The sequence below is a fragment of the Bombina bombina genome, chromosome 2 (assembly GCF_027579735.1).
Source record: "Bombina bombina isolate aBomBom1 chromosome 2, aBomBom1.pri, whole genome shotgun sequence".
NCBI lineage: Eukaryota > Metazoa > Chordata > Amphibia > Anura > Bombinatoridae > Bombina > Bombina bombina.
The window spans coordinates 184987118-184999416 of record NC_069500.1 but is presented as its reverse complement, the minus strand read 5'-3'; the positions used below and the strand labels follow the sequence as shown (position 1 = coordinate 184999416).

The following is a 12299-nucleotide window of genomic DNA, read 5'->3' as shown; positions in this document are numbered from 1 at the left end:
GGGTTATGTGACTTCTGGTTGCAATTGGCTGATCAGCTGTTTCCTGTGGAGTGGAACTTTATCTATAGTGTTTAACCCATGTGCAGGGATTAAACACAGTTAAACAGCAAGTAGTGGGCAAATGACATGCTGTAACAAATACATGCATGTGCTTTTCACACTAAAGACAAAACTATTTACTGAAATAGTATATTTTTTACATTACTTTTAATCTTTATTAAGCATGTATTAGTAATGTCTGCCCATAGAATAGCACAGTAAATACACAGCCATATTTAAAGTGTTGGTAAACTTGTTGTAAAATCAGGTCCAGAATCAGTCATATTTTATAGGGACTTTAATTGTTCACTTTTAATAAAGATCTGCTGTAACTTACTTTTTAATCTAGATGTGTTATTCTGATACCCCTTGCTTAGGCCACCCACATTGTTTTTGTGAGCTAACGGTTTTGACCGTTCTCCAATGGGCGCTCTAGGCGTGCAGCACTTTTTTGTAGCTAAAGCGCCGAATGGAGAACAGTCAAAACTGATAGCTCACAAAAAAAAAAGAGTTTTTAAGTGGGCGGCCGGAGCGCGGGGTATTAGAATGGCACAAATAGATTAGTAATTAACAGTGCATCTTCATTAGAAGTGAGCAATTAAAGTCACTGTAAAATATTGTTTAGATTCCGCACCTGATTTTAAAACATGTAAAGTTTATCATAACTTTAAAGTGATGGTAAATCCAAGCGTTTGTGAAAGACTAGGATTTACCAATGGAAGAAATAAAGGGGACTTTGAGTCATGAAGTATAAAATACTTCATGCTGAAAGTTCCTTTATTTGTTGGAACGTTCGCTGCACTGAGCTCCCCAGACAGCCCAATGCAGAACACTATTTTATCTGTGAGGTGATGTTTCCACTTTAGCCAATAGCCATGCAGGCCAACTGGTGCCCTGCCGGATAGCTAGCACGCTATTGGCTAAGATCACCTCACAGCAAAAGAGAATTCTGCCGTGGGCTGCTTGAGGCGCTCAGCGCGGCGAAAGCTTCAGACAAATAAAGGAACTTTCAGAATGAAGTATTTTATACTTCATGACTGAAAATCCCTTTTATTTATTCCATACTTTAGATAAAATATTATATAATTAGTCTTACATATTTGCAGCATTATGAACATGTTCATAGAAAGTTCTTTTTTTGACTGAGGAAATTAACATTAATTTCTCAGTATTATAACTTTGTACAACAATTTTCAATTTAGATATATTACCTAATTTAGATATATTACCTAATTTAGATATATTACCTAATTTAGATATATTACCTAATTTGCTTTATTTTCTTGGTATCTTTTGTATAATACCATGGCACTGCTTTTCCTGTTGGTCATTTTTTAGGCTACACATCCACCTACTGGTCAAATTTGGTTATTATCTGAATTTGCGTTTTGGTGTTAAGATTTTTTTTCTTCAAATTATTTATATTCCCTATTCCTTTTCTAGCATAGCTCCCCTTTAATCAATGCACTAGTTTGCTTGATCTAACAACATTGCCTTGTCAATTACCTAAACTACAGCAAATTTGACTACAGATTTGAATGATGACAAGATGTTCATTCATTTTTATAAAAAGAAAAAACACATTGCCTGATACAGTTTATACTTTGTTTATGAAAAGTGATTTATTGCAATGGTTCTAAGTACTTGTAACTTGTCAGTATGTAAATCCAGCCTTTGAACGGATGATGGGGTATCACAAAGATGAACTGATTGGCAAAGAAGTTACTGAGTTACCGAAAAGTGACAAAAACCGAGCTGATCTCCTGGATACCATCAACACATGTATCAAACAGGGAAAGGTAAGGACATAATGCTATATTGTTGAAACCATAAGAGTTTGATAATTAAAGGGACAGGAAACGCCAAATTTTTATTGCATAATTCGAATAGAACATATAACATAATTTTTAACAACTTTAAATTTACTTTTATTATCAAATTTGCTTCATTTTCTTTATATCCTTTGGTGAAGGAACAGCATTGTACTTCTGGCAGCTAGCTGAACACATCTAGTAAGCCAAATACAAGAGACAAATGGATGCAGGCATCAATCGTCAGCTAGCTCCCACTATTGTAGGATATGTGCATATTCATTTTCAACAATAGAGACTAGATATGTGCATTCAGAGGTGTCGTTCACCTCCAAATGCTGAAGAAGTCGGCTTTTTGTGCCTCTCGATTATTTTCGTTGCTGCATTTATTTTTGTGCATAAGAAACGCACTACTAAAATATGTGCAAATCCATGTTTTAGTGCGTTGTTGTTGCATAAGAATAAATGCGGCAACGAAAATAGCAGAGTGGCATGAAGAGCCAACTTCTTCCACATTCAAAGGTGAACAAAACCTACCAATGCACGTGTCTAATAATAGATACCAAGAAATTCAAAGCAAATTTGAAAATAGAATTTTTTTAAAAGTGTATTAAAATGACATGCGCTATCTGATTCTTTCAAGTTTCATTTGGACTTCCTATCACTTTAATTTAGTCCAAGGTTCAACAACCTTTGATTATTTTATCATACAGTTAAACGGATTCAGTAAATGTTAGTACAGTTTAGTGTTAATGCAATTTGTACAGGTGTACTAGGGAGGCACATCACTTTTCTATTACATGTATAGGTGTGAACATATCCTCAAATTATTCTGTGTTATAATCATGTGAATGAGATTACACTTTTCATATCATATCTCCCAACATTTGTGGCTGGGTATCAGGGACACTGGAGGTTGATAAAGGCCTGTCACAGTTTTGCGGGTGGAGCTGTGTAGGTAGAAATGGGATCATCGGTGGTCGGGATTGTGGGTGTGTCTGGGTGGTCAGTAGGTGTGTCTGGGTGGGATTATGGGTGTGTCTGGGTGGTCAGTGGGTGTCTGTGCAGTTTGTGGGTGTGTCTGGGGCTCAGTGGGTGGCGCTAGGAGAAATTCTGCAAATAGGAACATATGACTGTCTCAGAGGGACAGCGAGACAGAGCTCAGAGTAAGGAACTGTCCCTCTTAAATAGGGACAGTGGGGAGGTCTTTCATATTGTATATTTAATTTAACTGTGATACAATGAGTACATACTAACCTGCATCTGCAAACGTTGGGCATTTACAGATGGGGCTAGTATAAAGAAGAGATAGGGAGAAGAAAGGAAGAATAACTTGATTGCAGAGCAGGGGAGGAACCACCATTAGTGAAGCAGGTGCAATGGCACCAGGGCCCAAGGGCTGTGGGGGCCCCTAGCAGCTAGTCTATACATAGGCATGTACAGAATGTGTACAATCCTAATGCAGGTTAGCCTTTTATTAGTGCATTCTTGAGAAAGTCCCGTCGATCGGGACGAAACGCGTATAATTACTGAATTAACTTTTCTGACCCTATGAGGCTTCCGTAGATCCTTGTGTGTGTGAGGCATCTATTGGCTGTAGCCGAGCGGTGTAGTGGCAACTTTGGATAGCAAACCGGATCTCTTTTACCAACACCTGCTACAAGAATCTACATTGGACTGAGCTCTAGCAGTGAAGCATCTTGCAAGAAGTCTGTACATTTTCTGTGATGTGCTGTTTTATATCATATATCTTATTAATATTCACAATAGCGTGTGAGGCTACATTAAAGTACATACTCTACATTTAAATCGAGTCTGCGCTTTTCTCCTTTTTTGTATCCTTAGATTTCTGTTTGGGTTTTTCGGAACTACTCGTATAAGAGGAGCAGCAGGATTCTACAGTGTTTGAGTAGTGAACATTCAACAAGACTTAAATTTGAACTATTACCCAAGTACAATACCTTTTTCATTTTATTATTGGTATACTTAGAGACAAAGGCCTCTAGTTATCAACGTGTCTACTTTACCTGCCTTCGCCCGCCCAATACGCCCGCCTAAGCTCGCCTACCATTGCCGCCTTGGACCTGAAAAATTTCGCCTTAGTTATCAAAAAATCTGTCAAAAAGCCACGCACCAAGTACGGGGCGATGAGCAGCGGACTGTGGCCTAGATTTGGAGTTCGGCGGTAGCCGTCAAAACCAGCGTTAGAGGCTCCTAACGCTGGTTTTGGCCGCCCGCTGGTATTTGGAGTCAGTGATTAAAGGGTCTAACGCTCACTTTTCAGCCGCGACTTTTCCATACCGCAGATCCCTCTACGCCATTTGCGTAGCCTATCTTTTCAATGGGATCTTTCTAACGCTGGTATTTAGAGTCGTTTCTGAAGTGAGCGTTAGAGCTCTAACGACAAGATTCCAGCCGCCTGAAAATAGCAGGAGTTAAGAGCTTTCTGGCTAACGCCGGTTCATAAAGCTCTTAACTACTGTACCCTAAAGTACACTAACACCCATAAACTACCTATGTACCCCTAAACCGAGGTCCCCCCACATCGCCGCCACTCGATTTAAATTTTTAACCCCTAATCTGCCGACCGCCACCTACGTTATACTTATGTACCCCTAATCTGCTGCCCCTAACCCCGCCGACCCCTATATTATATTTCTTAACCCCTAACTTGCCCCCCACAACGTCGCCGCCAGCTACTTAAAATAATTAACCCCTAATCTTCCGACCGCAAATCGCCGCCACCTACGTTATCCCTATGTACCCCTAATCTGCTGCCCCTAACATCGCCGACCCCTATATTATATTTATTAACCCCTAATCTGCCCCCCACAACGTCGCCGACACCTGCCTACACTTATTAACCCCTAATCTGCCGAGCGGACCTGAGCGCTACTATAATAAAGTTATGAACCCCTAACCCGCCTCACTAACCCTATCATAAATAGTATTAACCCCTAATCTGCCCTCCCTAACATCGCCGACACCTAACTTCAATTATTAACCCCTAATCTGCCGACCGGAGCTCACCGCTATTCTAATAAATGTATTAACCCCTAAAGCTAAGTCTAACCCTAACACTAACACCCCCCTAAGTTAAATATAATTTTTATCTAACTAAATAAATTAACTCTTATTAAATAACTTATTCCTATTTAAAGCTTAATACTTACCTGTAAAATAAATCCTAATATAGCTACAATATAAATTATAATTATATTATAGCTATTTTAGGATTTATATTTATTTTACAGGCAACTTGGTAATTATTTTAACCAGGTACAATAGCTATTAAATAGTTAAGAACTATTTAATAGTTACCTAGTTAAAATAATAACAAATTTACCTGTAAAATAAATCCTAACCTAAGATATAATTAAACCTAACACTAGACTATCAATAAAATAATTAAATAAACTACCTACAATTACCTACAATTAACCTAACACTACACTATCAATAAATTAATTAAACACAATTCCTACAAATAAATACAATTAAATAAACTAGCTAAAGTACAAAAAATAAAAAAGAACTAAGTTACAGAAAATAAAAAAATATTTACAAACATAATACAAATATTACAACAATTTTAAACTAATTACACCTACTCTAAGCCCCCTAATAAAATAACAAAGCCCCCCAAAATAAAAAATTCCCTACCCTATTCTAAATTAAAAAAGTTACAAGCTCTTTTACCTTACCAGCCCTGAACAGGGCCCTTTGCGGGGCATGCCCCAAGAATTTCAGCTCTTTTGCCTGTAAAAGAATAAATACAATACCCCCCCCCCTCCAACATTACAACCCACCACCCACATACCCCTAATCTAACCCAAACCCCCCTTAAATAAACCTAACACTAAGCCCCTGAAGATCTTCCTACCTTGTCTTCACCATACCAGGTTCACCGATCCGTCCTGAAGAGCTCCTCCGATGTCCTGATCCAAGCCCAAGCGGGGGCTGAAGAGGTCCATGATCCGGTCAAAGTCTTCATCCAAGCGGGGCAGAAGAGGATCTTCCATCCGATTGAAGTCATCATCCAGGCGGCATCTTCTATGGTCTTCCATCCGGAGCGAAGCGGCAGGATCCTGAAGACCTCCAGCGCGGAACATCCATCCGGACCGACGACTGAACGACGAATGACTGTTCCTTTAAGGGACGTCATCCAAGATGGCGTCCCTCGAATTCCGATTGGCTGATAGGATTCTATCAGCCAATCGGAATTAAGGTAGGAATTTTCTGATTGGCTGATGGAATCAGCCAATCAGAATCAAGTTCAATCCGATTGGCTGATCCAATCAGCCAATCAGATTGAGCTCGCATTCTATTGGCTGTTCCGATCAGCCAATAGAATGCGAGCTCAATCTGATTGGCTGATTGGATCGGCCAATCGGATTGAACTAGATTCTGATTGGCTGATTCCATCAGCCAATCAGAAAATTCCTACCTTAATTCCGATTGGCTGATAGAATCCTATCAGCCAATCGGAATTCGAGGGACGCCATCTTGGATGACGTCCCTTAAAGGAACAGTCATTCGTCGTTCAGTCGTCGGTCCGGATGGATGTTCCGCGCTGGAGGTCTTCAGGATCCTGCCGCTTCGCTCCGGATGGAAGACCATAGAAGATGCCGCCTGGATGATGACTTCAATCGGATGGAAGATCCTCTTCTGCCCCGCTTGGATGAAGACTTTGACCGGATCATGGACCTCTTCAGCCCCCGCTTGGGCTTGGATCAGGACATCGGAGGAGCTCTTCAGGACGGATCGGTGAACCTGGTATGGTGAAGACAAGGTAGGAAGATCTTCAGGGGCTTAGTGTTAGGTTTATTTAAGGGGGGTTTGGGTTAGATTAGGGGTATGTGGGTGGTTGTAATGTTGGGGGGGGGTATTGTATTTATTCTTTTACAGGCAAAAGAGCTGAAATTCTTGGGGCATGCCCCGCAAAGGGCCCTGTTCAGGGCTGGTAAGGTAAAAGAGCTTGTAACTTTTTTAATTTAGAATAGGGTAGGGAATTTTTTATTTTGGGGGGCTTTGTTATTTTATTAGGGGGCTTAGAGTAGGTGTAATTAGTTTAAAATTGTTGTAATATTTTTCTTATGTTTGTAAATATTTTTTTATTTTCTGTAACTTAGTTCTTTTTTATTTTTTGTACTTTAGCTAGTTTATTTCATTGTATTTATTTGTAGGAATTGTGTTTAATTAATTTATTGATAGTGTAGTGTTAGGTTAATTGTAGGTAATTGTAGGTAGTTTATTTAATTATTTTATTGATAGTCTAGTGTTAGGTTTAATTATATCTTAGGTTAGGATTTATTTTACAGGTAAATTTGTTATTATTTTAACTAGGTAACTATTAAATAGTTCTTAACTATTTAATAGCTATTGTACCTGGTTAAAATAATTACCAAGTTGCCTGTAAAATAAATATAAATCCTAAAATAGCTATAATATAATTATAATTTATATTGTAGCTATATTAGGATTTATTTTACAGGTAAGTATTTAGCTTTAAATAGGAATAAGTTATTTAATAAGAGTTAATTTATTTCGTTAGATAAAAATTATATTTAACTTAGGGGGGTGTTAGTGTTAGGGTTAGACTTAGCTTTAGGGGTTAATACATTTATTAGAATAGCGGTGAGCTCCGGTCGGCAGATTAGGGGTTAATAATTGAAATTAGGTGTCGGCGATGTTAGGGAGGGCAGATTAGGGGTTAATACTATTTATGATAGGGTTAGTGAGGCGGGTTAGGGGTTCATAACTTTATTATAGTAGCGCTCAGGTCCGCTCGGCAGATTAGGGGTTAATAAGTGTAGGCAGGTGTCGGCGACGTTGAGGGGGGCAGATTAGGGGTTAATAAATATAATATAGGGGTCGGCGATGTTAGGGCAGCAGATTAGGGGTACATAGGGATAACGTAGGTAGCGGCGGTTTACGGAGCGGCAGATTAGGGGTTAAAAAAAATATGCAGGGGTCAGCGATAGCGGGGGCGGCAGATTAGGGGTTAATAAGTGTAAGGGTAGGGGTGTTTAGACTCGGGGTACATGTTAGAGTGTTAGGTGCAGACGTAGGAAGTGTTTCCCCATAGGAAACAATGGGGCTGCGTTAGGAGCTGAACGCTGCTTTTTTGCAGGTGTTAGGTTTTTTTTCAGCTCAAACAGTCCCATTGTTTCCTATGGGAGAATCGTGCACGAGCACGTTTTGGAGGCCGGCCGCGTCCGTAAGCAACTCTGGTATCGAGAGTTGCATTTGCGGTAAAAATGCTCTACGCTCCTTTTTTGGAGCCTAACGCAGCATTTGTTTGAACTCTCGATACCAGAGTTAATTTTATGGTGCGGCCAGAAAAAAGCCCGCGGAGCGTTAACAGCCCTTTTACCGCCGAACTCCAAATCTAGGCCTGTGAGAGTTATCACTCATCCGATCTCGCTGCTCTTCGGCTTTTTGACAGCTTTATTGACAAGCTGTCACTAAGCAGCCACACTAACTACACTGTTCTACCCCCTATACCGGCGCCCCCAGAGCCCTCCGCAACGAAATACATTTATTAACCCCTAAACCGCCACTCCCGGACACCGCCGCAACTATAATAAATGTATTAACCCCTAAACCGCCGCCACCTACATTATACCTAGTAACCCCTATCCTACCCCCCCTATACCGCCGCCACCTATAATAAAGTTATTAACCCCTATCCTGCGGATCCCGGACCTCGCCGCAACTAAATAAATAGTTTAACCCCTAAACCGCCACTCCCGGACCCCGCTGCAACCTATATTAAACTTATTAACCCCTAATCTGCCCCCCCTACACCGTCGCCACCTATAATACATTTATTAACCCCTATCCTGCCCCCCCTACACCGCCGCCACTGTAATAAAATTATTAACCCCTAAACCTAAGTCTAACACTAACCCTAACACCCCCCTAACTTAAATATTAATTAAATAAATCTAAATAATATTTATCTTATTAACTAAATTAATCCTATTTAATTTGTTCCGATCAGCCAATAGAATGCAAGCTCAATATGATTGGCTGATTGGATCAGCCAATCGGATTGAACTTCAATCTGATTGGCTGATTCAATCAGATTTGTCCTACCTTAATTCGGATTGGCTGATAGAATCCTATCAGCCAATCAGAATTGAAGGGATGCCATCTTGGATGACGTCCCTTAAAGGAACCTTCATTCGTCGTTAGTCGTCGGGAAGAAGAGGATGGCTCCGCGTCGGCTCGTCTGAAGATGGCTTCGCCCCGCTCCGGATGGATGAAGATTGAAGACGCCGCATGGATGAAGACTTCAATCGGATGGAAGACTTCTTCAGCGCCCCTTGGATGATGACTTCTGCCGCTCCGGATCTCATCTTGGATTCCATCGGTGGTCGGCTGGCTGAAGACGGCTCAAGGTAGGATGATCTTCAGGGGGATAGTGTTAGGTTCATTTAAGGGGGGTTTGGGTTAGATTAGGGGTATGTGGGTGGTGGGTTTTAATGTTGGGGGGGGTTGTATTTTTATTTTACAGGCAAAAGAGCAGAATTATTTGGGGCATGCCCCGCTAAAGGCCCTTTTAAGGGCTGGTAAGGTAATAGAGCTGGTAACTTTTTAATGTAGAATAGGGTAGGGAATTTTTTTATTTTGGGGGGCTTTGTTATTTTATTAGGGGCTTAGATTAGGTGTAAGTAGCTTAAAATTGTTGTAATATTTTTTAAATGTTTGTAACTTATTTTTTTTATTTTTTTGTAACTTAGCTTTTTTATTTTTTGCAACTTAGTTTTTTTTATTTTTTGTACTTTAGTTAGTTTATTTAATGTAATTGTAGTTATTTGTAGGTAATTTATTTAATTAATTTAATGATAGTGTAGTGTTAGGTTTAATTTTAACTTAGGTTAGGATTTATTTTACAGGTAATTTTGTATTTCTTTTACCTAGGTAGTTATTAAATAGTTAACAACTATTTAATAACTATTCTAACTAGCTAAAATAAATACAAAGTTACCTGTAAAATAAATATAAATCCTAAAATAGCTACAATGTAATAATTAATTACATTGTAGCTATCTTAGGGTTTATTTTACAGGTAAGTAGTTTTAAATAGGAATAATTTATTAAAGTATAGTGTAGTGTTAGGTGTAATTGTAACTTAGGTTAGTTTTTATTTTACAGGTAAATTTCTCTTTATTTTAACTAGGTAGCTATTAAATAGTTAATAACTATTTAATAGCTATTGTACGTAGTTAAAATAAATTGAAAGTTGCCTGTAAAATAAAAATAAATCCTAAGATAGCTACAATATAATTATTTATATTGTAGCTATATTAGGGTTTATTTTAAAGGTAAGTATTTAGTTTTAAATAGGATTAATTTAGTTAATAAGAGAAATATTATTTAGATTTATTTAATTAATATTTAAGTTAGGTGGGTGTTATGGTTAGTGTTAGACTTAGGTTTAGGGGTTAATAATTTTATTACAGTGGCGGCGGTGTAGGAGGGGCAGGATAGGGGTTAATAGGTATAATGTAGGTAGCGGCGGGGTCCGGGAGCGGCAGTTTAGGGGTTAACATATTTATTATAGCTTGCGGTGGGCTCCGGGAGTGGCGGTTTAGGGGGTAAACACTTTATTTAGTTGCGGCGGTGTAGGGGGGGACAGATTAGTGGTGTTTAGACTCGGGGTATATGTTAGGGTGTTAGGTGTAGACAGCTCCCATAGGAATCAATGGGATGTCTGGCAGCAGCGAACATGAACTTTTGCTATGGTCAGACTCCCATTGATTCCTATGGAATCCGCCGCCTCCAGGGCGGCGGGTTGAAAACCAGGTACGCTGGGCCGGCAAAGTGCTGAGAATACCTGCTAGTTTTTTGATAACTAGCAAAAGTAGTCAGATAGTGCCGAACTTGTGTTCGGAACATCTGGAGTGGCGTAATAATCGATCTGTGTCGGACTGAGTCTGGTGGATCGAAGCTTACGTCACTATATTCTACTTTTGCCGGTGTCTAGGGCTTGATAACTAAGGCGAATCAGCCTCGCCACAAATACGCTGCGGAATTCCAGCGTATTTGAGGTTGGCGGCTTGATAACTAGGGGCCTAAGGCTTTAACCATTTGCCTATTTTGGGACCATCCTCTATTTAATTTTATTTAAAGGGACAGTCAAGTCCAAAAAAAACTTTTATGATTCAAATAGGGGGCGCGATCACATATATGGTGCAGGTTTCGGCGCAAGCGTGGGAACCTGCGCCGGCCGTAATTTCACCTCGCACATCGGGGTATTACATATACTGTGCTGTTAGATGCTAAACTGGCGTAAGTAGGACAAACTGACGATCTTCTGAAATGTGCGCAAATACACATTTCAGTCGTCGTAAGTAACTTACGCCAGTATTTTGTCCACGGAAAGTGTCAATACAGAGTAGTTTTATGCAAATTAGGCTAACACTCGTAAAAATTAACCGCGATTTCAAATATAAATGCGACACGTAATTAAATTCATATATAAACCCATGTGTTTTAAGGCTGCAGGTGAGAGGTTGTGCTGTTTGTGATTGGTTTGACACACTTGCAGGGGCAGGAATAATAAATGCTTAGAAGAGGTTTAACTGTTTGAAATTTGCGGTTAATATGTATGTGATTGTGCATGCGTTTGTTAGTCCTTCAGGGAGTTACGTTGCTTTTTTAGTCAGTGCAAGGGTTACTGCGGCTGCAATTTGTGGCGAGATAAGAATGGAGTAGATTCTCTGAATTCTGAGCGCGTAAGTCCTCACACTGTATATTGGATACCAAATTGCGCGGCTGTTCTATGTTAGTCTATGGGTAAAAAAAATACGTCCGAAGGGTGAAATGTACGCGCGTAACTTGTATGCTACGCCGTATATGTAATACCAAAATCGCGTAAAATCTGGCGACGCTGCATATGTAATGGAGGCCAGGGCATGCAATTTTAAACAACTTTCCAATTTACTTTTATCACCAATGTTGCTTTGTCCTCTTGGTATTCTTAGTTGAAAGCTAAACCTAGGAGGTTCATATGCTAATTTCTTAGACCTTGAAGGCCGCCTTTGCATTTGACAGTTTTTCACCACTATTGAATGATTGTGGTTACCCCATTTACCGAGGAGTGAGCACTGATTGGCTAAAATGCAAGTCTGTCAAAAGAACTGAAATAAGGGGGCAGTCTGCAGAGGCATAGATATGAGGTAATCACAGAGGTAAAACATGTATTATTATAACTGTGTTGGTTATAAAAAACTGGGGAATGGGTAATTAAGGGATTATCTATCTTGTAAAACAACAAAAGTTCTGGTGTTGACTGTCCCTTTAAAGCCATATATTCTAAAATATGATTTGATCATTATCATTTTTTGTGCTTGATTAAAAGTTTACTTGGTGTATTTTATACACTATATTGTCACTTGTATATCTTGTTTATTCTGAAAGTAGCTGCAGTATTCTATT

General features: G+C 39.4%; 1 protein-coding gene across 1 annotated transcript in view; it reads left to right on the top strand.

The window, feature by feature from the left end:
* Nucleotides 1–12299, top strand: part of PDE8B (phosphodiesterase 8B) — a 493644-nt gene that overhangs the window by 330120 nt on the left and 151225 nt on the right. The window contains exon 8 of the mRNA XM_053701380.1: nt 1698–1838. Within this exon, the coding sequence (XP_053557355.1) occupies nt 1698–1838 (141 nt within the window). The remainder of the gene's footprint in view (nt 1–1697; nt 1839–12299) is intronic.